This window comes from Salvelinus sp. IW2-2015, linkage group LG1 (assembly GCF_002910315.2).
Source record: "Salvelinus sp. IW2-2015 linkage group LG1, ASM291031v2, whole genome shotgun sequence".
In the NCBI taxonomy this organism is placed as follows: Eukaryota; Metazoa; Chordata; class Actinopteri; order Salmoniformes; family Salmonidae; genus Salvelinus; species Salvelinus sp. IW2-2015.
This window is the reverse complement of record NC_036838.1, coordinates 51,347,110-51,372,670: the sequence shown is the minus strand read 5'-3', so window position 1 is coordinate 51,372,670 and position 25,561 is coordinate 51,347,110. Positions and strand designations below refer to the sequence as shown.

Here is a 25,561-nt window from a genome sequence, read left to right as displayed (position 1 = left end):
GATTATCATGGATTTATCGGTGGTGACTGTGTTACCTAGCCTCAGTGCAGTGGGCAGCTGGGAGGAGGTGCTCTTGTTCTCCATGGACTTTACAGGGTCCCAAAACTTTTTGGAGTTAGAGCTACAGGATGCAAATTTGTGCTTGAAAAAGCTAGCCTTTGCTTTCCTGACTGACTGCGTGTATTGGTTCCTGACTTCCCTGAACAGTTGCATATCGCGGGGGCTCTTCGATGCTATTGCAGTTCGCCACAGGATGTTTTTGTGCTGGTCGAGGGCAGTCAGGTCTGGAGTGAACCAAGGGCTATATCTGTTCTTAGTTCTACATTTTTTGAACGGGGCATGCTTATCTAAGATGGTGAGGAAGTTACCTTTAAAGAATGACCAGGCATCCTCAACTGACGGGATGAGGTCAATATCCTTCCAGGGTACCCGGGCCAGGTCGATTAGAAAGGCCTGCTCGCAGAAGTGTTTTAGGGAGCGTTTGACAGTGATGAGGGGTGGTCGTTTGACCGCGGACCCGTGGCGGATACAGGCAATGAGGCAGTGATTGCTGAGATCCTGATTGAAGACAGCAGAGGTGTATTTGGAGGGCAYGTTGGTCAGGATAATGTCTATGAGGGTGCCCATGTTTACAGATTTAGGGTTGTACCTGGTGGGTTCCTTGATGATTTGTGTGAGATTGAGGGCATCTAGCTTAGATTGTAGGACTGCCGGGGTGTTAAGCATATCCCAGTTTAGGTCACCTAACAGAACAAACTTTTAAGCTAGATGGGGGGCGATCAATTCACAAATGGTGTCCAGGGCACAGCTGGGAGCTGAGGGGGGTCGGTAGCAGGCGGCAYCAGTGAGAGACTTATTTCTGGAGAGAWTAATTTTTAAAATTAGAAGTTCGAACTGTTTGGGTATGGACCTGGAAAGTATGACATTACTTTGCAGGCTATCTCTGCAGTAYATTGAAACTCCTCCCCCTTTGGCAGTTCTATCTTGACGGAAAATGTTATAGTTGGATATGGAAATCTCAGAATTTTTGGTGGCCTTCCTAAGCCAGGATTCAGACACGGCAAGYACATCAGGGTTGGCAGAGTGTGCTAAAGCAGTGAGTAAAACAAACTTAGGGAGGAGGCTTCTGATGTTGACATYCATGAAACCAAGGCTTTTTTGATCACAGAAGTCAACAAATGAGGGTGCCTGGGGACATGCAGGGCCTGGGTTTACCTCCACGTCACCCGAGGAACAGAGGAGGAGTAGCTAAAGGCTATAGGCTATCAAAACTGGTCGCCTAGAGCGTTGGGGACAAAGAATAAAAGGAGCAGATTTCAGGGCGTGGTAGAATAGATTCAGGGCATAATGTGCAGACAGGGGTATGGTGGGGTGCGGGTACAGCGGAGGTAAGCCCAGGCACCGGGTGATGATAAGAGAGATTGTATCTCTGGACATGCTGGTTATAATGGGTGAGGTCACCGCATGTGTGGGAGGTGGGACAAAGGAGGTGTCAGAGGTATGAAGAGTGGAACTAGGGGCTCCATTATAAACTAAAACAATGATAACTAACCTGAACAACAGTATACAAGGCATATTGACATTTGAGAGAGACATACAGCAAGGCATAAAGCAATCGCAGGTATTGATTGGGAGAGCTAGCTAAGACAACAGGTGAGACAGCAACAGCTAATCAGCTAACACAACAACAGCAGGTAAAATGGCGATGACTAGGCAGAGAGGGTRGGAATAACTACACCCAGAGCCTGAGTTCGCGGCTGGGGCCGACAGATAAAAAAAATAAACAGAATGGAGTACTGTGAATTAATGGACAGTCCAGCAGGCATCAGCTATGTAGCCAAGTGATCATAGTGTCCAGGGGGCAGCAGTAGATGGAACAGGGAAGCCGTGGAGTAGTCGCCACTACGCTAGCACACGGGTGACACGGCGTTTAAAGTTAGTAGCCCGGGGCTAGTAGGAGCGTCTGCTCCGACAGAGGCCGGTTGAAGGCACAACGGATGGAGTATTCGTCGGCAGACCAGTGGTGGTGGTGCGGCAGTGCGCCGTGTCGACAGAGGATCCAAACCAGATGGCGAAAGAGGTATTGTAGAATTTAGTTTGCTAGCCGGGAGATGCGCCTGGCTCACGGCTAACTGGTGCTAGCTTCGTGGCAGGGGCGTTAGCCACTAGCTAGCTGTGAAGATCAGAAGTTGTGGTCCAGGGATTTARGGCAGGAATCCGGCYTMGTAGTGGAGAGATAGTCCAATACTGGTAGATTGGCGAGTATTATCCAYGCTAAAAAACAGGGCTGGTATCTGTGCAGAAGGTAAAAGCCGCTAGCAGTGGCTACCAATGACTAAATAGCTTGTAGCTAATTAGCTTCTGGTGGTTCTTGAATGTGTTCTAAAATTAAAAATAATAGCGATTCCGTATCACATTGGGTGAGGCAGGTTACCGGAAGGTATAATCGAATTAAAATGAAATTAAAATGGAAAAMAGTGAAAATAATATTGAAATATATACAAAAAAATAAGAAAAATACAAAAGTACACGAGAGGACGAACAAAAACACGTCTTCACTGCTACGCCATCTTGGATCTATTAATGAACACAAAGGATCTCTCTGATACAGAAGGACAAAATAAGCATTTGATTGATCATTTGAAAAGGACACTCATAATATGTTGTGGGTTTGGTAGATATAGGACCACATTGTGTGAGCATGTAATCATGGGTTGCATGTTTCGTCACAATTTTGTTTTGAATGTTTGTTTTGGACTGATGGCCAACTGAGCATTCTACTCAATGTATTGTCAATGAGCGCTGATAAAGATTGAATCAAAAGTGCATTAGAGTGGCTTAGAAATACAATGTCATTCAAAAGGAGGCAAATAATTACAAGGAAAACCTTTTTAATCATTTTGATGTTGCCAGATTGACTTTAGACGCAGTATAACGTTAACTAGTTAGCTAAGAATGAGGGGAGGACACCAGATTTTAGCTAGCTACTGTTAGCATTGCTAGCTATTCTTGACAAACTTTGCTAGCTAATGACAACATTTCCATCTGTCTAAAGTAAATTTGATGACATGATAATGCTGGCAAAGTTGTTTCCTACTGAACATTTGACTACTTTAGCAATGTCATCGTATTTCCAGGCACTATAGTGTAATTTAGACTAAACAGTCGTTAGCCTCCATCCAGAATGACTGGGCTTATCACGACTTTAGGACACTACTATTCACAACAATGGCATGACACTTCCGAGTGAAGGAGGTGCAACCTATGAACAACATCTGATTTGCATTGTTAGTTGGTTCTTCCTTCCCTAGAGATGGAATCAGCCATTAATGTAACAGTGTAGGTCCTGTGAAACCTGTGAAATATTAAGTTAGCAAATAACCTCTAAGAAGCTGTGCTCAGCCCTGGAACAGTTTTGCAGCAGCCTTTCAATTCCTCTGCTGCTTCCTCTGGTGCATTATCTTTACCATTAACATCACTTCCTTCAAAACCCCTCACTTCAAAAGAGTCCATCAGCTTTATCATGATTGCATAATGAAAACATCCCTTCTTCTGAAATACAACATGACACTTTTGACCCTCTTGTGCAGCGGAAAAATCAAAAACCATTAGGGAGAGTTACTTTGCAAAGCCGTCTTTGAAACGTTGTAATCAGCCTCATCATCGTTATTGTTTCAGCCCAGGGGGGGACACACACACATGCACATTATTGTTGTCCTGTGACTGTTTAATCTGGGCCGTTGGTTGTGACGAAGTCCCCGGTGGACAGGATGGGGTCAGTAACCAAGACCTTAAAAGGCTGTGACACGCTGGCCTTGATCAGCGCTGCTGGTGCCGGATCACAACACACCACACAGGCCACACCCTGACCAGATACTGACCCCTCTCTCACCAAGGGGGTCATTCTGGGTTACACTATCAATGAGTCACACTGGATATCCACTTCCATGCTTTCTGATGCCATCCAATAACAGACGTTTAGCATTTAGCTGTATTCAACCCTCATTCTTTTCTCCTTGAGGGTATTTTTCATCTGAGTTTTTGTTCTCCATTTGATCATATTCTCATGCAACCACTTGTGAGATTTAAACCTGTGGATCTTCACGATCAAAGTTCTGCATGTATTTTCCCACATTTCTATAATAAGACAAACATTTCACACCAGCTGTAGGAGCTAAACTTGAGACTATCATTAACAAAGCATAAAAAAATGCACTGTAGTACCACTCATAAGCACAGCAATATATCATAGTGGTAAGATCAAGGAGTTGCTAGACATATTGAATGAAGGGAGCCTGGTGCATGTCAGAGACTGCAGTTTAACAGGGAAGAGGAAAGATTTGTACATACTCAGCTGATACTCTAGCAGGTATCCTGTAAGGACTCCGTTGACCTCCAGGGGAGGTGCCCAGGTGAGAGTGACAGTGTGCTTCTGAACATCTGTGACCCTGAAAACTGGGTTTTTCTCTGGAACTGGGAAACAAACAAATATACAAGTAGTAAAAATTATTAATGCGTAACACAATAAGCTTGTGTCCAGATAGTTTATTTTCTTCTTCAGTTGCACCGTAGTGAATTAATATGTTCCATGGCACGCCCCTCTCCCCTCCTGTCTTACCTCCCTCTGGGGTTTTGAAGTTGACGGCGTGGCTACCTGGCCCATTGCCTCGCCTGTTGAAGGTCATGACGATGAGGCTGTACTCAGAGAAGGGCGTGAGCCCTGGTACCATGGCATGGTTCCGGTCCCCCGGGAATGTCAGAGTGTGTTTGTCCCCGTGAGTCTTCTTTGAGTCCAGCAGACTACGCAGCCGCCACCAGTTTATCTGACACCGCCATGACAGAAGGACACACAGTGTTATGAATCTAACAGATCGTATGTGAGAAAAGGACAATAAATCATGAATGGGGAAGGCTATAGTCTGGGTTATASTATTTTGCGCTAGTGGCCTGTGTAAGGTAACAGTGCGCTGCCAGCATTAGGGAGACAAAGTGGGGTGAGAGGTCCAGGAGATCCAGCAAGGTCAGGGTCTCTCCCTTTAAACTGTGTCTGAAAGTTTCAGGGCTGTTTTAAAGAATTACCCTGTAGCCTCCCAGATGTCCATGCAGCTTGTCCTTGTGAACACGCGTCCAGCTGACCTTGACCAGCGAGTTGTTCATCACCTCCACCGCTGCATCATCAGGAGCCGCAGAGGGGACTGCAGGGCCAAATACACTCACATCACAGTCCATTCAGCCCCGTTGTCACACTAAGTACTGTAAAGATCAACCCAACATGTGAAATACACTGCTCAAAAAAATAAAGGGAACACTTAAACAACACAATGTAACTCCAAGTCAATCACACTTCTGTGAAATCAAACTGTCCACTTAGGAAGCAACACTGATTGACAATACATTTCACATGCTGTTGTGCAAACGGAATAGACAACAGGTGYAAATTATAGGCAATTAGCAAGACACCCCCAATAAAGGAGTGGTTCTGCAGGTGGTGACCACAGACCACTTCTCAGTTCCTWTGCTTCCTGGCTGATGTTTTGGTCACTTTTGAATGCTGGCGGTGCTTTCACTCTAGTGGTAGCATGAGACGGAGTCTACAACCCACACAAGTGGCTCAGGTAGTGCAGCTCATCCAGGATGGCACATCAATGCGAGCTGTGGCAAGAAMGTTTGCTGTGTCTGTCAGCGTAGTGTCCAGAGCATGGAGGCGCTACCAGGAGACAGGCCAGTACATCAGGAGACGTGGAGGAGGCCGTAGGAGGGCAGCAACCCAGCAGCAGGACCGCTACCTCCGCCTTTGTGCAAGGAGGAGCAGGAGGAGCACTGCCAGAGCCCTGCAAAATGACTTCCAGCAGGCCACAAATGTGCATGTGTCTGCTCAAACGGTCAGAAACAGACTCCATGAGGGTGGTATGAGGGCCCGACGTCCACAGGTGGGGGTTGTGCTTACAGCCCAACACCGTGCAGGACGTTTGGCATTTGCCAGAGAACACCAAGATTGGCAAATTCGCCACTGGCGCCCTGTGCTCTTCACAGATGAAAGCAGGTTCACACTGAGCACATGTGACAGACGTGACAGAGTCGGGAGACGCTGTGGAGAACGTTCTGCTGCCTGCAACATCCTCCAGCATGACCGGTTTGGCGGTGGGTCAGTCATGGTGTGGGGTGGCATTTCTTTGGGGGGCCGCACAGCCCTCCATGTGCTCGCCAGCGGTAGCCTGACTGCCATTAGGTACCAAGATGAGATCCTCAGACCCCTTGTGAGACCATATGCTGGTGCGGTTGGCCCTGGGTTCCTCCTAATGCAAGACAATGCTAGACCTCATGTGGCTGGAGTGGCCCGCCCGTTCCCCAGACCTGAATCCAATTGAGCACATCTGGGACATCATGTCTCGCTCCCATCCACCAACGCCACGTTGGACCACAGACTGTCCAGGAGTTGGCGGATGCTTTAGTCCAGGTCTGGGAGGAGATCCCTCAGGAGACCATCCGCCACCTCATCAGGAGCATGCCCAGGCGTTGTAGGGAGGTCATACAGGCACGTGGAGGCCACACACACTACTGAGCCTCATTTTGACTTGTTTTAAGGACATTACATCAAAGTTGGATCAGCCTYTAGTGTGGTTTTCCACTTTAATTTTGAGTGTGACTCCAAATCCAGACCTCCATGGGTTGATAAATTTGATTTCCATTGATKATTTTTGTGTGATTTTGTTGTCAGCACATTCAACTATGTAAAGAAAAAAGTATTTAATAAGAATATTTCATTCATTCAGATCTAGGATGTGTTATTTTAGTGTTCCCTTTATTTTTTTMAGCAGTGTATAAGCTCAGCTTTATGGTGAATGATCCACCAGATCATAATATATGTTTAGTATTGGCTGGGTTGAGTATTTAGATGCTTCAAAGATATGTTTCTGTAAAATATGAATCTATAGATCAGTGACTGCATCTAAATAATGTGATATACCACTTTCACAAGGTAGGAACTAGTGTGGGGCTCACTGCTATTGCCTAAGCGATGATACCAGACAGGATGACAACAAAGTATTACGAAACCTCTAAAGGAAGACAAAACATTCTTAACAAGGTTGAGGTGCTTTTTTGATCTATAACATTGTATTTGACCACCTGAGGTAACTTCCTGAGGGCAAGTCCAAAAGAAAGCTAAAGATGAAGATGGAAATATAAATAAATACAAACCAGCATGGAATGAAGTGGTTTATGACTTCTAAAAGAGAGTTTTAGCTCAATAAAGCTACTACATGCATATCACACATTTCATCAGCTACTTCGGCCTTTTCAGAGAAAGGAGTCTATATTTTAAGGACTGTAGCCTACCATACACACAGCTGAATAGTACATACTCTACCATATTATCCTTGTACATTTCAATAGTATCATTATTGTGAAATACACATAGAAACTCTCTGTGTTTAAGTCACTCACAGTCTTCTCCAGAGTAGCCCGTCACCACTTTGGGTTCAGGTCCCCATCCCTGGTGGTTCCTTGCCTGGATCCTGATCTCATATGGCACAAACGTGGGAGTGTCCTTCACCACAAACGAGTGTCTCTTCACCACATGKTCCTGCCAGTCCTCCTCCACATGCTGTCTCTTATAACTCACCTTATATTCAAGGCCTGGCCCATTGTGTTCAATGGGGGACAATGGCTGCAAGAGCGAGGAAGGTAAGAATAACAGTAACACACAGATTATTACCATTTTATAGGAACTTGAACAATTAAGCAAGGATCTCTTTATATGTCTTTCTTCATCTAGGCTATTGCAGGATTATAATGACAAGCCCATACACTTGGATCCTAATCAGGCTTTGATAATATAAAATCAGTAAAACAATTAGACATTTGGCTGGGTGCTGTGTCCAGGCAGCTCTGAACCACCCCTCTGATATAAAGAGCAGGCTTCACAGATTATAGAGAGATCTAGTGCTTTCCTCACAATTGGCTGACCATGATGGGAAATAGAATAAGACACTATTATCCACAAAAGCAAATCATTAACAATGAGAGAGCTCATCAATTCAGAAGCTACATTACTCTGCAGGAGCAGGAAGATAAGTGGGGGTGAGATGAATCTTTTTACAATAAAGCTGAATTTATTACTGTACATGTAAGAAATCTTCTCTCCTCTCTTTTCACTTTCTAATAAAAGCACCACAATGAGCAGCTTTGATAGCAATCCAATTCACCATCCAAAATAGCTCTTCTAAAGTTATAAATCAACAATATGAAATATCAACAGCATGGATATTTGATTTCTGAGCGATTCTTATTTATAATTGCATGTAACACTCTTAGAAAAAAGGGTTCCAAAAGGGTTCTTCAGCTGTCCCTATAAGTATAGGAGAACCCTTTGTGGTTCCAGGTAGAACTCTTTTGGGTTCCATGTAGTGTGTCTAACATGGAACTCAAAAGGGTTCTACTTGGAACAAAAACGGATTTACCCTTTTAGGTTCTASATAGCACTTTTTTTCTAAGAGTGTACACTATTCTAGCTTATTTTCTCTTTGAATGAAGAGAGTTTTTGATTTCCACAAAAATATAACTCCTGTGAAATATTCAGTATTCAGAAAGGTGSATACGTATTCAGGGAAGGTACAGTATATTGAAGGAACCACATTCTGTTTCTTACCTCCCAGTTGATATCCATTTCATGTGGCAAATGACCTTCAATTTTGATATTTTCAGGGTTCTTGTCAGGGGCTGGTGAGAGAGAAGAAATATGGATTTTGGCAGAAATCTCCTGTGAAATGTGCACATAAGAGACCTTGGTATCAACAAGAGTGGAATCAATTATCTCAGATGATGAGTGTTTTAAAGTTCAACGAGCAGCGCAGGCAGCTCCGGTGGCCTGTACGGTGATATGAAGGAGGAGGACAAGGCAACATGAGTGGAGGAATTCCTACCTGCGGGAGGGGTCTTGTATCTCTCTGTGGGCTCACTGGGGCGCCCTCTGCCCACTGTGTTAACTCCAGACACTCGGAAGCGATAGTCGACATGTCCGTAAAGTTTGAGGACTGCCGAGCCYTGATTTCCAGGAACTCTCTGAAGCTCTCTCCAGGTCCCCGGCTCCCACTGGCTCTCCTCATACTCAATAATGAACTCTGTTGACAGGGTGAGACACACAGACCAGTCCCCAATCTGCCCAAGCCATTTGCCAAAGGGGATGCTTACCTAACAGCCAGCTATGCAGCAAACTATTCAGACCCTGCACTGAGCAGGATACTTGCTCCAAAAGATTAAACTACTAATTTGTATTGGGATGTTGACATGAGACTAACACAATAATAAAGTACTAATTAACATTTTCTGAGTAAATATGTGCCATGTTATTTTCAGTGTATACTGTATACTACAGGCCTGATGCTCCAACATGCATGCAGAGCTGCGTAATGTGTTTGCTGTGTTTGCAGAGCCAGGTGGATGACCAGACTATTACCAGTGGTTGAGCTGTTGTGGTCCTCCCCAGTGATCCATTTGAGCTTCACACTTCTGCCCTTGTGTTCAGATAGCACCAAATTCTCAGGTGCATGTGGGATGTCTGAAAACACCACCACCACAACAACAACATTGCTTTGATAACACACAAAGACAGGGAATCCTCTGGAGTGGAAAAGGACTGAGGAAAAACGTTTGAAGCAGAAACTGACCAATTGAGAAGAAAGAAAGTGAAAACTATGATGCAGTAACGTAGTTATTTGTTGGCAGGTCATAGACATTCAATGGCTGCGTTTCAAACTCATAAAAGACACACCCTCGTCCACTTACCCTCGCCTTATGCCCTTGGGGGTATCCCCCTCACCATCTTGTACGTCAGTCAAACGATTAGCCAAACAAGGAAAGTTTGCAACATAAGCCCCTCAACCTTGTAAGTGTACTATCATGTTCACTTGAGGCCTGAAACACCCTATAATTCAATTCGCGATAATTGTACATCCACTAAGAAAAGTCAGCCGAAACTTAAAACCTCAACGTCAATATGGATAAGGTAACACACAAGTGTAAGTAAAAAGCAATGTAAAAAGGTTAGAAATTGTGCTACTTATGCACATGAAGGCACAAACACGTCTTGTAAAAGTAAGGATGTTTTTGTTTGGTTAACTTTTGGAAATTGTAAAAATAAAACATTTTCCTTCTTCATAAGTTCCAGCTAGGCAGGCAAATGTTAGTTAGCCAATTATTTTGGTAGCTATAGTACGGTAGACGTATATTAATAATTATATAGCTAATATAAGTAGACATGCAATCATAATTGACTGTAGCGCATATATAGCACCCAAAACACGAAAACACAAACATCGCGGGATGAACGAGTGACGAATTTCTGGGCAAGGGCGGTCCATTATAAAAATCATTCCTTCCTCCCTCGCCCCTTGTCCTGCAAGACTACAGTATACTCGTCAGAAGTCATGATACGTCATCAGAAGTGTCTACTCAATTTGAGGGCTGAGGGGATATAGTGTGTCTTTTAAGTGTTTGGAATGCAGCCATTGTTTTTTGAAGAGGAATCAAACAATGTAAATGCATTTTACTGTAAACGCAGAGCCAAGGTCTGAATCTGAAGACATGTGTAATCATGTTCTGCTCTGAGTACTATGCCATGGCACGCTTGGCTTCAACATACGGTATGGATCCATACTGTGACATGCATTTCTGTTGTGCTGGAGGTCATAGAGCCTTTAGGTCTGAGCAGGCTTTGATGTATTTGACATAATTTGCTCACCCAGCACCATGAGTAGTGCAGAGGCAGTGTCCTGATCCATTGGAGTACTGGCCACACACTTGTACATGCCCTGGTCTCTGTGGCTGACGTTGACGATCTGCAGTATACCATCATCTATGAAATATCTATCGGCAGAGAAAAAGAGAGACAACCTATTGATCTGTGCCATCTAAAAAGCAAGTGAACTTTCCTGCTAGGCTTATATATGTAACACCACAAGAAAGGCTTCATCTTACCCAGAATTCTCTGTGTGGTTTAGGGCTATCTCCATATCGTCTTTTTCCCACACAATCTCAAAGTCGCCACTGAATGAGTTGTCGTACACCGCCAGGCAGGAGAGCTGGGCTGTGGTTCCTATTAGGACCTGCAAGTCTTCCGGGGCCTGGAATATCTTTGTGGGATCTTGGATAGTTCAAACACACAACTGTATATGTAAAGGGTTATGTTTAGGACCCAATGTTTTCTGACTATGTGACTGAAGCAGGGAAAACTAGGTAAGACAGTTTTCAGGTCACATAGTCAGAAAAAACACATGGTCCAAGACTAGTATGTTAAAACAAATGCTGTCTTTCATTGAGTTGTATACCTTTAACATCCAGTAGGGCAGTGATAGCAGACGCCCCTTCAGTATTCTTGGTGTAACATGTGTATTGGCCCATGTCTTCTTTTTCCACATTATAGATCTCCAATGATCCATTCTGGTGAACTGTAAACCTTGGTCCCTCCACAGATCCTGTGGAGTCCTCCTTGTTCCTGTAAAACATTCAAAGCAATCAATTAAAGTCTCCACTAGCGATTTAATTAAATTACAGAAGAATGTTTTTGAGCACATCACAAGATAAAAATGTTTCATTAAAGTTTTTGTGTATGTGTAAGATGCTTTCTTTCTGTATATTTCCTCAATAAACAGTGGAGCACCAACCGATAAACAGATTCTGTACACAGGTGTTTCATAACTATCTGTTGACACGTTGATYTCTACTGCTCTCTGCTGGCCTCTGAGAGGACTGGTTGGAGCTGGACTAGCCTGGTATTGCCTGGGTGCCAATGATGACATCACATGACAGCAATAGCAGAATGAGCTGGATAAAGCCCATGCTGATCTGGGACCAGGGTTAGGGAGAGTCTACTCACCAGGTAACAGCAGAGGGTGGAGAACTGAACACCTTGCAGTGCATCACTATAACCTTCCCCTCCACAGCTGAATACTCCAGACCTTCCTCTGTCAGGATCATAGGAGGCAGATCTGTGGGGAGAGACATCCCAGTGAGTGATTCAGGGTTTGGGATATGAATGAGATATGAAGGGATTTAAGTGTGGTCCTCCACTTGAACAGATTCCTTCTTCCAGTATTTGGCTATAAAGAGTTACTACTAAAGTCAAAAAAAATTTGAGAGACAAAATGTTGAGGTGAAAATGTTGTCATCCTTCTTTGTTAATTACCATTTATTTTAAAAGAATGGCTGGACTGTCAATGAAAATAGAAAAAATGAAAACAAATAGAATAATGAGCGCAAAATTTTAAATAAATGCGTCTTATCATTTCTAGCCAAAACATCCTGTGTCTGTCTCACTCCACGAAAGCTGTGATTTTGCATCCAGAAACAGACCAGTGACAAACTCCAGACATTTCTGAAAAGCCAAAAAGAGCAAATAATTTCTTATCTGCTCTTATAAAAGCAGCACATGTTCGTGTTATGGCATTGAATTCTGAATTGACTGGAGAAATGGGTTAGCATATAAATGCCTGGGAGCAGGCGGAGTGAATCACAGGGGATGTGGGTGGGTAATCCGTATGGAGGACTGTGGCGCTCAGACAGCCATTCCTTCACCATGGCCCAAGAGCTGCAGGGTAGAGCCCGTGCCAGAGCTGTCTCTCAAACCAGACACAACACCACTCACAGACCATCTTCCACTGCCTAACGCCAATGTCTGGCAATTACAGAGAAACAGATGCTGCCCGTTCCATTGCCAAGCAACCAGTTGGATTCTTTACTGCACTTTCCTTGTCATACAATTTCATACTTAATGGGTAACTATAAATAGATGGGCGCATCTGGTTAAACAGAGTGATTAAGACTGAGATTTAGCAACTATTTATTTGTAACCAATAAAACATAAAGCCTCAGATGAAAGTTAAGGCTATTTTCAGAGGTGGAGATTAAAACCAGTGAAGCCCCATAAACTTACTCATGATCATGATATTGGCATTGGCTAGCAGGGTTCCATGTCTGTTGGAGGCCTCACATTGGTAGACGGCACTGTCAGTCGAGTTGGCTTTGTGCAAGACAATTTTGTCATCAAACTCTTTTCTGTTAGATGCTGGGACCTCTGCAATAAACAACGAAATCCATTAGCTGTGCACCAATAGGCAGTCCTGGAGATGCATGTCTTGTTGAGGTACACTGAGAACATACCCTCAATAGGCTTTCCATTCACCATCCATTGGATGGTGGGCTGAGGAGTGCCCGTGGCGGAGCAATTGATGAGCACATCTGAGCCAATCATACTAAGCTGGCTCTCAGGCTCAGACACCCACTGAGGAGGCTCTGGAAAGACCAACATCAAAGATAGACATAAAACATCTGCAATCAGGGAGGGAACCAGGCCACAGTTTACACATCTCAATAAATGCCACATTTTTTTGTTTTACATGGAAATCACAAAATACTTGTTTGTGTTATCTTACCACCCAGAGACAGTTCTGAAATTGTGACTTTTTGATGCCCTCTTGAAAAGCAGTTTGTTCAATGTACCGTAGATGGCACTATTTCTCATGAAAATGTGTTACTATTATGAGGTACCTTCCTACAGTAATACCTAAATGCAGTTTAAGCTATACAGCATATTTTTCAGATACACACACATACCTTCCACTGATACGTCAAAGTAGTGGACGGCCATTCCGTGGATGTTCATAGCCTTACACATGTACTTCCCATTGTCGTCTTCATCAACCTGGTCAATGCTCAGGAGTTTCCCATGGTTCTCGATTGTTACTCTGTCAGGCAGCCTGTGGTCTATCTTCAACCACTCAATCATGGGAGTTGGACTGAATGAAAGAAGAGGGGCAGTGAAATGTTGTATGAGCAGGTTGTTGTAATTGCTTTACATTCAGTGGCATGTACAGCAGATATCATGTTGAAGCAGTCCTTGGTAAAATACAGAGGTAGGTTTACTTACAAGCCCTCTGCAATGCACTCCAGTAGTAGCTCGTCACCTTTCACCAGCTGTGTCTTCGACTTGACACCAGAGGGCATCAGAAGACTTGGTTTTCTCTCCATGATTGAATTGGCTTTGAGAATGGAACAGAAACAATCAGTGTTTTTATGCTTAGTTAGTTAGTGAAACTGCTAAATACTAAAGTGATTTTTCAAAGAAGGCAATGAATGGGTTGCTTGAACTGCTAACCTAAAATGCAGTCTTTGGATCCTCAAATCACATTCTGGTATGGAAAAATGGGTGTTCCAGACAGATATATGGTATGGAATGTAACTTACCATGACCTGGACCGCTACTTGAGTCATTGTTTGAATTTTCTGAAATGAAGGTGGGTAACATATGAAAATGTACAAAGCATCCATAGAACAAAAGTGACACACAATGCGGTGGTTTAAATGAATTAAAACATCAGTGGCATCAAGCGCATGGGAAATACAACTTTGGAGATGCTGTTGGATATTGGGAATGTTCTTAATCATATTCATGATCATAATAACAAAATGCATTGGATCAGAGCTTGAGACCATTATGGTGATCAACACAAAGCCTTTTCCTAACCATAACAAGCTCCTTGCTGTAGCTGAGATCATAAATAAACTTAATCACAGTCTTTTAGATTGATACCTACTGCTCTTGACTATGACAGACATGGCATTCTTCTGTACGATGGTGCGTATCTTGGGGAAGGCAGCGAAGCAGCAGTAGTCTCTGTGGCTATCCTTCTCCAGAGCATTAGAGAAGAACAGGTCGCCGTTCAGACCCATGGACACCCTGTCATCCTGCTCTATGTGCTGAAGGCCTGAGAAGGTGAAAAGAGGAGGACATTCCATATAAACCACATTTGAGTACGTTTTTTTTTAGCAATTGTGCATCAATAAAACTGCAGGTGTCAACACAAAGGATTCGACATGACTCAGACAGGCCTCTCTCCAGGGCGTGTCAGGGTGTCAGGTCTGGGAAGTCATTAGTCACTTACCGATGGTCATCCAATAGATCTGTAAAGGAGGGATTCCTTTAGGAGGGTTACACTCCAGAATGACAGGCTGACCCTCCTCCACCTCGATGGGATCAATCTTCTCCTTAGGAAACTTCGGTACATCTAACCCCCCAAAATAAACAAAAGTTTACCATGATTTGTCAGTCATTCAGTGTAGTTGCCTTTCTCTCCAACAGGTGGCAGTCCTATGATACTAGTGTTTTGTGCTGGTTGTGTGTGGAGGTGCTTGTGTTGAGCCAGTGAATTGTATTTTACAGCACCTTCTTTAGATATTGGCTTGCAGGAAAAAAATAGACGTTATTACTACTGTTGTGCTGCATGTCAGCCACCCTGAATGGTTGAAGCACGGACAAATTTAGTCACAGTTCCCCTCTGTCTGGATTTCTTTGAAGATGTATGTACTATGCTTTGGAACTAAATGAAAAATGTACCAAGTGAAATGATGGAGATGCTAGATCAGTCTCCCTTCTGCCACACAGTCCATATGGATAGATGGGACGCAACTGGGTGTGGAATGTTTTGGAGGTTCAATGACTTTCTGCCATGGCCAATACAACAAACAGCTCACAATGGAGCGACACATTGGATTCCAGGACCTGAATCATTTTGAAATAATTGTAATGGAGCACCAAAGAGCTTAGGGATGCTACTCACGGGGCACAACAAACTCAATCTCCTCTGTTATGGCTGTCCCTAGTTTATTCGAGGCATAACAGCGGTAAATTCCCTGGTACTCTGTGAGGTTCCCAGTGTTGGGGATCACAAACGTCCCCGAGTTTTTCTCCTTGATCAGCCTTGGGTCCTGGTAAGGGTCAAACTCTTCCCCATTCTTCGTCCACCAGAATCTACAAAATCAACAGTTCAATCAGCCACTGATAACATTCAACATAAACCTTGAAAATGTCACATGTGTTTCAGCCAAATGTACACAGTGTGTTCAGTGTCCAATGTTGGCACTCACAGTATGTGCAAGACTTCACACCATGAAATCAAACAGCCAAAAACAAGTTGACATGCCAAATCGATGGCCGGTGGTAGGCTGTCTGTTGGGCTGCTAACGAGCTCTCCTGGGTAGTCCCTCTCCCATCTGCTGGGTATGGAATGGTAGAGTAGGATACTCATTACTCACTCTGGCTTGGGGTTCCCTTTGGCTTCACACGTCATGGGGAAGCTCTCATCGAAGGGGAAGGCGATCAGAGAGCTGGGGGAGGCCTCTGTGATGGTGGGCAGCTGCTCAACTGGACAACAGACAACAGGGACAACACTTTAATGAAGAAAACTCCATATACCTACTGCAGGTTTATTATAGCATCATAATAAACCTGAGTGTTTCCTAGCCACCGTGCTTCTACACCTGCATTGCTTGCTGTTTGGGGTTTTAGGCTGGGTTTCTGTACAGCACTTTGAGATATCATCTGATGTAAGAAGGGCTATATAAATACATTTGATTTGATTTGATCTCTCAGTCTATTATTAGGTGTAATGGGATGATTTGTTTCCATTATGATGATATTTTAATTTCCAATAGTTCTATTTCACAGTGACATCCTGTTTGAACCTGTTCTGCTTTGTCCATGCTTTCTTGTTTAAGTGATATGTGTTAGAAATATACTACACAACTACAGATGTCAGCAAAAGTAAAACTAGCATCATGAGGTCAGGCCAGTAGGACCAGTGGTGCAGGTTAAAACTACATGCCACTAAGTGGGTGAGATGTTGATTGTGTGAATAAATGGAGATGCAGATCGTTCACGAGATGACCACATGGTACAGCTGCTGTGTTGCTGACCACTGAGCCAAGAGATTAAGTGAGGACAGACAGGCGGTCACTAATGCTGGATGGGACAGGGCACGTCAGAGCAAACTTACTGTTTACATGACCTACAACTAGAATATCCATGGCAGCAGGAAGAAAACAAACAAAAAGACAGACATAGGTTTAAGCATAATCCAGTTTTGTGTTGGTTGTAGACATTTATAAATGAAACACTTTAGCCCACATTTAAGGAGATTGCAGGAAATGAATCACCTTGCATCAACATAAGTATGGGTTGCTTTTCTGAAATGTTATTTATATGCGGGCCCTTAAGAGATGTTTTATGAATAATTTAGTTGGAAGAAAACTTGATACTTGTTTCCAAGGAAACTGTAAGATACACAGCCCAAATACAAGAGAATGAAGAAACCTGATTTAAACAAGAAACCAAACCTCAGCCAAGGATTTGTTCCATCCATGAATATAATACAACTGATTTTGGTACGATACAGAATTACAGAATACTCAATATTTCAAAGAATACATGTGGATGGCTTTGACCATTACATATATTGGAAAACAAAATCAATATACTGTACTTTACAAAGCTGTATGGTATCCTTCCCAGGCACTACAATGGAAAGTGAGCGCTTACCCTCCAGTGGTATGTCTATGGCAGTGGTGGGGTGAAAGGCACAGATACTGGCGACCACACCCACCAGGAGAGCCAATCCTGGGCTCCAACTCGACGACCTCATCCTCATCACTCCACAGCAGACAGCAATCTCAGAGTTAATCTTGGGGGAAGTGACACACGCTGCTCTCTTCCAGTTCTCAATTCATCTCTATGGCATGCAGAAGACGTCGGACCTGCAAGTGCAACACAGACAACAGAGTGAGAGTGGCGTCCCATGAATCCAGATCCACCCACGCGTCAGGCAGACAGACAGTCAGGCTATCCCACACAAGGCAGAGAGAGAACCCCCGGTGACCGAGAGAGATGCTCACCCAGGCACAACACAAGTTTCCAGCACAGCAGTCACTCACATCAGCAGGGACCACATTCTGGGCTTCATGCTTAAAGCGGCAATCAGCCATTTCGGTAAAAAGTTGAGGGACGGGGCTGGAGAAATGTAACCACTCTTATTAAATTAGTAACCAGAGCTATATTTGCAATAACTGACCATCCATGATATCAAAATTATAGTTTGAACCAGGTTTTGAGGTTATCTAGTGGTTGTTTAAATTTACTTTGTTTACAAACATTGGAGTAAAACAAGCTTATATTTTGTGTTCTCATGGAGTGTGATAGTTGAACTAAGCTCATGAGGAATTTATAAGTTATATTCTTCAAGAATCAATAGGCTCATACAATTAATTTAAAAGTGAAAAAATTGATTTAGCAACTGCTGATTGCCCCTTTAAAATGCTACTGTGACCAAAATCTAATTATTGCATCTCTATATCACTCTGTTCCCTGGAGACACACATTGTTTTCTTGTTTATTGTCTGTTGGAGTGTATTGGCTAGGCAGCCAGGGCGAGTCGTTTTTCATGCACCATAGAACAAGAGTTTAAATACATAAATACATGAGGCTGTGGTTATATTAATACATGCCCCACATTTCAAAGTGAAAATTATGAATTCATTCCACAACAGAGCGAATGATTTACATCATTAAGACACAACCCTGCTGTAGCATTTGTCATCAGGCTGTTCCTGTTCCTGTTCTGTGTCTGTGGGCTCCTCTCTGAATATTCAAAGAGAACACAACACAACCATGATGATCACACATGGTTCTCAGACTGAGCAATAATCTTCTTCCAAAGAATAGCAATAGTATATATATATATTTTTTACCCCTTTTCTCCCCAATTTCGTGGTATCCAATTGGTAGTTACAGTCTTGTCTCATCGCTGCAACTCTCGTACAGACTCGGGAGAGGTGAACGTCGAGAGCCATGCGTCCTCCAAAACTCAACCCAACCCAACTGCCCACTTAACCCGGAAGCATCAATGTGTCAGAGGAAACACTGTACACCTGGCAACCTTGTCAGCGTGCACTGCACCCAGCCCACCACAGGAGTCACTAGCGAATCACAATGACATCCCTGCCGGCCAAACCCCCCCTAACCCAATTGTACGCCGTCCCATGGGTCTCCCGGTCACAGCTGGCTACGACAGAGCCTGGACTTGAACCCACAGTCTCTAGTGACACAGCTAGCAATGCAGCGCCTTAGACCACAGCGCCACTCAGGAGGACCATAGCAAAATTATTTTTTATTTGTTTTTTATCTGATAACCAGTGGTCTCAGGGTCAGAGGGCACGGGTAATTCTCCACTTAACAGGCCAGCGGCTTGAATCCTAATGAGCTGTGTACAGTATGACAAGAGCACAGGATTGTGGGGGATAGAGCTCTGTGCAGGAATGTTCACCTCGACGGCATTGTTACCCACCAGTCTCTGTTCTATAGTAGAATCTCTAGGTTATCTGTTCATTAGCCTGCCTCAAGTTGGCTTTGACCTACTGTAGGTCACTGGGTCATTCTAGTCAGGAATCTAGTTGGTTGAACGCAGGGTAGCAGATAGACCAGGCCACGTTGAATAATGTCACACTAGTAATACGAAAATTGGCGACAAATTATAATGCTCATGGGAGTCCTCACAAATGTCCATTGACAAAAATGGAAATAGCTGAACACTTCTCATCACAAGCATACACATCCATTAATTACAGTGTTTGTCTCTTCTCATGTCGATGATGGAGCTTCCAATTAATGGCAAAACATGGATTTGTCTGGGAATTTGTGTGTGTTAAGCTCTTTATTTCAGCAGGATGGAGCGAAACCGGAGAGATAGCCACGCTCCCACACCCCCGGTAGTTTTAACAAACAGCTGACGTTTTACTGGTGTGTTTTCAATCATACTGACCAAAAACACTGCTCCTCTTTTTTGTATCTTCTCTCTCAGTTACCAAATTCAATAGAAAACACAGAGGTCAAATGGCAGTTCATGAGAAGTAATTGAATAATTGACCAAGGAGTGAAAGAGTCGATTTAATTCATTTCTTTAGGAGGCTCTGTTTTCAAATAGACAAGAACCCTGAACTCTCTCCCCATGCTTCATGCTAATGGTATTAACTCTGTCTGGGGCCTTTGTGAGTCCATCCTGGTTAATCTGACCTAGTGGGTGACCTCCCTGATGTCACCGGCAGAGCCACAGACAACAGAGTGTGCAATACACCAACCCCTCTTAATCACAATASTACTGTAGGACATTGACTTTTCCTCCAACCTCAGATTCACATGGCTTTGTTATGATCCATGAGTCCGGATTGGAGAAATGCCTCAGGCTTAATAATGTTGCTCCCATTTCACTCTTTTCCCACACACTGTGATTTATGTTGCAAATTACGGATTCAAATCAAAAGATAGGACGCTGCGCTGTGCTAATTAGCAGTGCATTGTTGGGAGGATTGGTGAGTTTAAGAGGGAGGTTTTTACAATCCCTTCAAGACAACGCGTTTCTCTTAGGGCCTTTGTCAACCAACCTAACACCATTTAGATGGATTACGTTCTGTTCAAACTGTGCTTGATCACCTGCCATCTTATTTAATTAATTCTCCCACTCGTTGAGCATTTAGCCAGATCCAACTTGGCCATCTGGTTGAGGGAGGTTAATAAAACATATAGGGGCTAAACTGGTGGGAGACTGGGATGTCTATCTCTAACCCGGCATACAGTATAGGCTACAGGGGCTATATGAATCAGTTGAGTGGGGCCGAGGCGAGCCTGCTCTAGACCGCAGGCTGTTCTTAATCCTCTCCTTCAGCAGCAATAGCATGAGCCTGAGGCTGATGAAGCTGGCTAAGTTAAAAGCTGCTCACCATGAGAAGGCCAATATGAACTCTGACCTCCCTTAGCCGAGGCTCAGAGGGAACAGAAGCTGTCCTGGGGTGGAAGGAGAGGGACAGGGGACACGGGCCAAATCTGGGCCATGTGAAGTCTGGAGCCATGCTTTAAACTTAACTCAGATTGGCATACTGTAGCGTGCTGCTCTGCTCTCACTCTCTCTCATTTACAGTGGGCTACCTGCCAAGATGTGCAAAAAACATTTTTCATTCAGAATGAGCACCATGCACAAGACTGATAACAGAGGAAATGTAAGAGACAGGCAGAGAGGGAAGTCACGTCTGCTCCATCCTCACTCTACCTGCTGGTTCATTTGATTGAGAAGCCCCATCCTCATCATTCAGGCTCCAGGCTGAATCAGACACCCACGTCTCTCTTCATAAGGAGATGTTAACGSCACAGTGTTCTGGTTGGCATGCTTTCTATTCCTTCAGTCTCCTAGCTCAGCCATCTGGTCTGGCATGGAATCCTAACATTGACCTATACACCAAAGTCAAGGGTCTGTTGATTAACTGTAGGATMCACTATTTCCTCACCTTCAACATAATAAAACACTTTCCACAACACTTCAACACTTTCTGATTGACAGGAGGCATTCTCAAAACATAGACAAAACAGTCAAATTGGCTAAATGAAAATGGTGAAGCACTGTTGAAGGACTAAGAAGTGTCCTTAACGGTTGCCATTGAAAGATGCTATGCTGTTCAACCTTTTGCCGTTATGTTGTCTGCAGTCTGCCTCTTTTACATGCAAAACTCTGCTGTACGACAGATAGGAGAGTGTCTACAGGCTCTGCAGTATGAGGTCCTCTCAAGATATAGACAAAGCAGTCAAATTGGCTAAATGAAAATGGTGAAGCGCTGCTGAAGGACTGTGAAGTGTCCTTAACGGTTGCCATTGAAAGATGCTATGCTGTTCAACCTTTTGCCGTTTGCCGTCTGTCTATTTTATATGCATATGTCTGTGTCTCTACAGGCCTTCTATAGTTTGATGTGCTGCAAGCCTGTAATGGGATTAAGCAGATCCTCTTCGTGTCAAGCTGGATTAAAATATTTTCCTCACTAAAGAGCTGCGACACCGGGAAGACGCGCCACGCTCCCTACACACTCCTGGTAATGCTTCAGCACTGAATCCCAGTTAATCACTGAAGTACAATTAAAGCATTGGGAGAATTTATTATAATTAAACAGCAATTAGCCTGTTGCCGGTAATTAGGTATTTTTTGTTTGGTTACATTTCTGTTTTTGCCAAGTCAATTGCTCATTTATACAACTAGACAAAAAAAAACATACTGTAAGGCTGTAGCTCTGTACTGACTGATAGAGTAAGTAATGACCTGCCTAGACACACCCACATCTTGTTTGAATTCTTTTAAAACTATTTTTAATAATGAACTACTTAAGGAAGTAGATCCCTGGAATTTCATTAAAAGTAGTTTTATTTGGATACATTCCGTTAACTTACTATGATATTATAATAGTTCCTGTTTATTTGCAATGGGTTACATTCTGACCTCTGGCGAGACGAGATTCTTCTACATGCTTATGAGCGGGAGGAGTTCATTCATTACTAAAACTTCAGCAGAAGCAGCAGGAGCAAAACACAAACAAGGCCCTTAATGAGATTGGGAAGTCAGCGCAATATTAAATAATAACCTTGTCTAATTGAGATTTGGCTCAATTTCATTCTGCTTTCGCATGCATGCAAGAGAGTGAACAGTTCAATTACCACACCATTAAAACTGCAGGAGTCTGTCTGCGCATGGAGCAGGTGGATGAGGCTGGGGCTGGGTCGGAGGGAGAGCAGAGGGGGGTAGGAGAAAAATGACAAGAGGGACTGGGACGTAAAGGAATGAGGGAATCAGGCTATAGGGATCTAGATGGATGTGGATTTGGAGTGAATTCTGAGATGAACTGCAGGGTCTCTGACCTCTGTCTCAAATGGAGAAATGACAAATGACCTTACTGGCCCTAATGAACTGTTGTGACCAGGGACAGAGGGGGACACATCCCCTGGTGACACCATATGACGAAAAGGGCACAGTCATTGCTTTTAAAACCAGTATTAACCATTCTGGAATAAAATATTGTTCTACCGCATCTAATCTGTGTCTATAGTATTTCCTTTGTCAAAATATGGGCTATTTGATGATGTTAAATATTTAGAAAAGGATATCCAAATCACCAGCTTTATTTGATATAATTTCAAGGTTCCATTTTATCATATACTGTATATACAGTGCATTCAAAAAGTGTTCTGACCCCTTCACTTTTTTCACATTTTGTTACGTTACAGCCTTATTCTAAAATTGATTCAATGTTTTTTTCCTTCATCAATCTACACACAATACCCCATAATGACAAAGGAAAAACAGGTTTTAATACACTTTTGCAAAATTATTAAAACTTAAAAATGGAAATATCACATTTACATAAGTATCCAGACCCTTTACGCAGTACTTTGTTAAAGCAGTACTTTGTTCTTTGTTGAAAAGAAGCGGGCTGTCATGTGTCCTTTTACTCAGGAGTGGTCTCCGTCTGGCCACTCTACCATAAAAGCCTTATTGGTGCAGAGGTGGTTGTAATTCTGGAAGGTTCTCCCATCTCCACAGAGGAACTCTGGAGCTCAGCAGACATTTTTAGGTACAATTCCCCAAATCTGTGCCTCGACACAATCCTGTCTCGGAGCTCAACGGACAATTCCTTCAACCTCGTGACTTGGTTTTTGCTCTGACATGTACTGTCAACTTTTATATAGACAGGTGTGTGCTTTTCCAAATTATGTCCAATCAATTGAATTTACCACAGGTGGACTCCAATGAAGTTGTCGAAACATCTCAATAATGATCATTGGAAACAGAATGCACCTGAACTCAATTTTGAGTCTCACAGCAAAGGGTCTGAATACTTGCATTTGCAAAAATGTCTAAAAACCTGTTTTCGCTTTGTCATTATGGGGTATTGTGTGTAGATTGATGAGGGAAAAAATACATGTTATCCAATTTAGAATAAAGCTGTAACGTAACAAAAATGTGAAAAAGTGAAGGGGTTTGAATACTTTCCGGATACACTGTATATACAGTGAACAAAAATATAAACGCAACATGTAAAGAATTGGTTCCATGTTTCATGATCTGAAAAATATAAGATTATAGAAATGTTCCCTTGCGCACAAATTTTTTATTTCTCTGGAATTGGCATGCTGACTGCAGGAATTTCCTCCATAGCTGTTGCCAGAGAATTTCATGTTAATTTCTCTACCATACTGTAAGCAACCTCCAACGTCATTTTAGAGAATTTGGCTGTATGTCCAACCGGTCTCACAAACGCAGACCATGTGTAACCACGCCAGCCCAGGACCTCCTTATCCGGCTTCTTTACCTGCGAGTTGCGTTTATAATTTTGTTCAGCATACAGTATATTTAGACTCTGGACTCCGACATTGCTCATCCTAATATTTCTATATATTTTTATTCCATTCTTTTACTTTTAGATGTGTGTGTATTGTTGTGTATTGTTAGATATTACTGCACTTTTGGAGCTAGGAACACAACATTTCGCTACACCAGCAATAACGTCTGCTATAAACATGTGTATGCTACCAATAAAATTAGATTAAATATTTGATTTGATTTATTTCTGCATCTTCCTTCCTGTCTATTTCATCTTTGCTGAGTGATTACAGTGTTTTTCATGAGTAAAAGTGAGGTGAAGGTTTTTCTCTTCCTCTGAGGTGCTGTTCCTTTGTGCAGCTCTGCTCTGCTCTGCTCTGCTCTGCTCTGCTCTGCTAGCTGCTGAATGTTCTATTTGTCTCAGTGAAATATGGAGGCCTGCTGAGCATGTTAAGGAACAGCAGGGACATAAACTGTTTCAGTGCTAATACTGCTGCAATCTCTCCCAACCACCTCACCATTAGTCCTCATTTCAAGATAAGGTGAGATTCAGTGTTTTTTGTTTAAAGACACACATCACTGTAATTGGAAGCGAATGTGGCTGGGAAATGTGCAGCAGGACATATCACACAACAGCTTACTATAGCTGGTATATAACTGAAAAGTGTCAATCTTGAGCGTTCAAGGGTTGAGAGAAATGCCTGACAGAATTTCTCAACGTCACGTTTCAAGTACTAGTGCCGCAAAAGGTATATCGCTCCTGTCCGGCTGTCTGTCTGCAGAATGGTGAGCCAAGAGCTTTCATTTTTTCTCTTTCAGCTCTTGTCTCTTTGAAGTCCTGAGTCACAGAGGAGCGCCCCAAGCCCAGGACAATCATCATATTAGTCTATGATCCTCACTGAGTAGCCAGGAGAGGTTTGTTACGGATTCACAGCCTGGACTGTGTGGACAGGGATATTATTCTGTGTGAACTAACACAGTGAGGTCCTCCCCACCTCCATTCACTCCATTTGACAGATGTTGTCAATTTCCCAGGTTGAAACTGTTGATGAAACTGTGCCACAGCCGGACATAATGGATGGGACTTATATCCCAAATCCCTTCCTCCATCAAACCCCAAAGCAATTTACTTCCATCCAACACAAGTATATTCTGATGCCCCAACTCAGTACAGTACAGTACAGTCATATATTGAATTGCGACAGAGAAATATAAAAAAAACACCAGGCAGGTTGTTACCCTTTTTCCTATCCTCTGAGGTCCCTTTTCTACACATTGAAATTCCTGGCTCCGATCTGTGATTTACGGGGAATATGCTGTATGCAATCCATTTTGTACTTCCTGTGCTCTACAGCAGGACATCTGGACAGCGTTCGCAGGGTGAGCTGTATGACACAGCTGTCGGAAATATGGCCCAGTCCTGAGGGTCTCCATGACCTTATGGTGTGTGTGTGTGTGTGTGTGTGTGTGTGTGTGCGTGTGCGTGTGCGTGTGCGTGTGCGTGTGCGTGTGTGTGGTGTATGGTGTTGCGGGGGAATGGGATC

The 25,561-nt window shown here is 43.3% G+C and overlaps 1 protein-coding gene across 5 annotated transcripts in view; it reads right to left on the bottom strand.

Annotated features, from left to right (window-relative positions):
- The window catches only part of LOC111969545 (neural cell adhesion molecule L1-like protein), a 93,049-nt gene that overhangs the window by 16,444 nt on the left and 51,044 nt on the right, over window positions 1-25,561 (bottom strand). For 2 of the 5 annotated variants that reach the window (XM_023995727.2, XM_023995731.1), the window contains exons 2-23: window positions 17,372-17,586; window positions 16,830-16,847; window positions 16,090-16,198; window positions 15,615-15,805; window positions 14,940-15,062; window positions 14,592-14,762; window positions 14,242-14,280; window positions 13,925-14,036; window positions 13,612-13,793; window positions 13,159-13,290; window positions 12,932-13,072; window positions 11,876-11,987; window positions 11,328-11,494; window positions 10,978-11,143; window positions 10,742-10,866; window positions 9,458-9,559; window positions 8,925-9,122; window positions 8,651-8,721; window positions 7,447-7,669; window positions 5,080-5,195; window positions 4,619-4,823; window positions 4,351-4,473 (exon numbers count right to left, since the gene is read on the bottom strand). In XM_023995727.2, the coding sequence (XP_023851495.1) occupies window positions 4,351-4,473; window positions 4,619-4,823; window positions 5,080-5,195; window positions 7,447-7,669; window positions 8,651-8,721; window positions 8,925-9,122; window positions 9,458-9,559; window positions 10,742-10,866; window positions 10,978-11,143; window positions 11,328-11,494; window positions 11,876-11,987; window positions 12,932-13,072; window positions 13,159-13,290; window positions 13,612-13,793; window positions 13,925-14,036; window positions 14,242-14,280; window positions 14,592-14,762; window positions 14,940-15,062; window positions 15,615-15,805; window positions 16,090-16,198; window positions 16,830-16,847; window positions 17,372-17,480 (2,935 nt within the window). In that variant the 5' untranslated portion in view covers window positions 17,481-17,586. The remainder of the gene's footprint in view (window positions 1-4,350; window positions 4,474-4,618; window positions 4,824-5,079; window positions 5,196-7,446; window positions 7,670-8,650; window positions 8,722-8,924; window positions 9,123-9,457; window positions 9,560-10,741; window positions 10,867-10,977; window positions 11,144-11,327; window positions 11,495-11,875; window positions 11,988-12,931; window positions 13,073-13,158; window positions 13,291-13,611; window positions 13,794-13,924; window positions 14,037-14,241; window positions 14,281-14,591; window positions 14,763-14,939; window positions 15,063-15,614; window positions 15,806-16,089; window positions 16,199-16,829; window positions 16,848-17,371; window positions 17,587-25,561) is intronic. The other 3 variants (XM_023995744.2, XM_023995737.2, XM_023995747.2) reach the window with 3 other exon arrangements.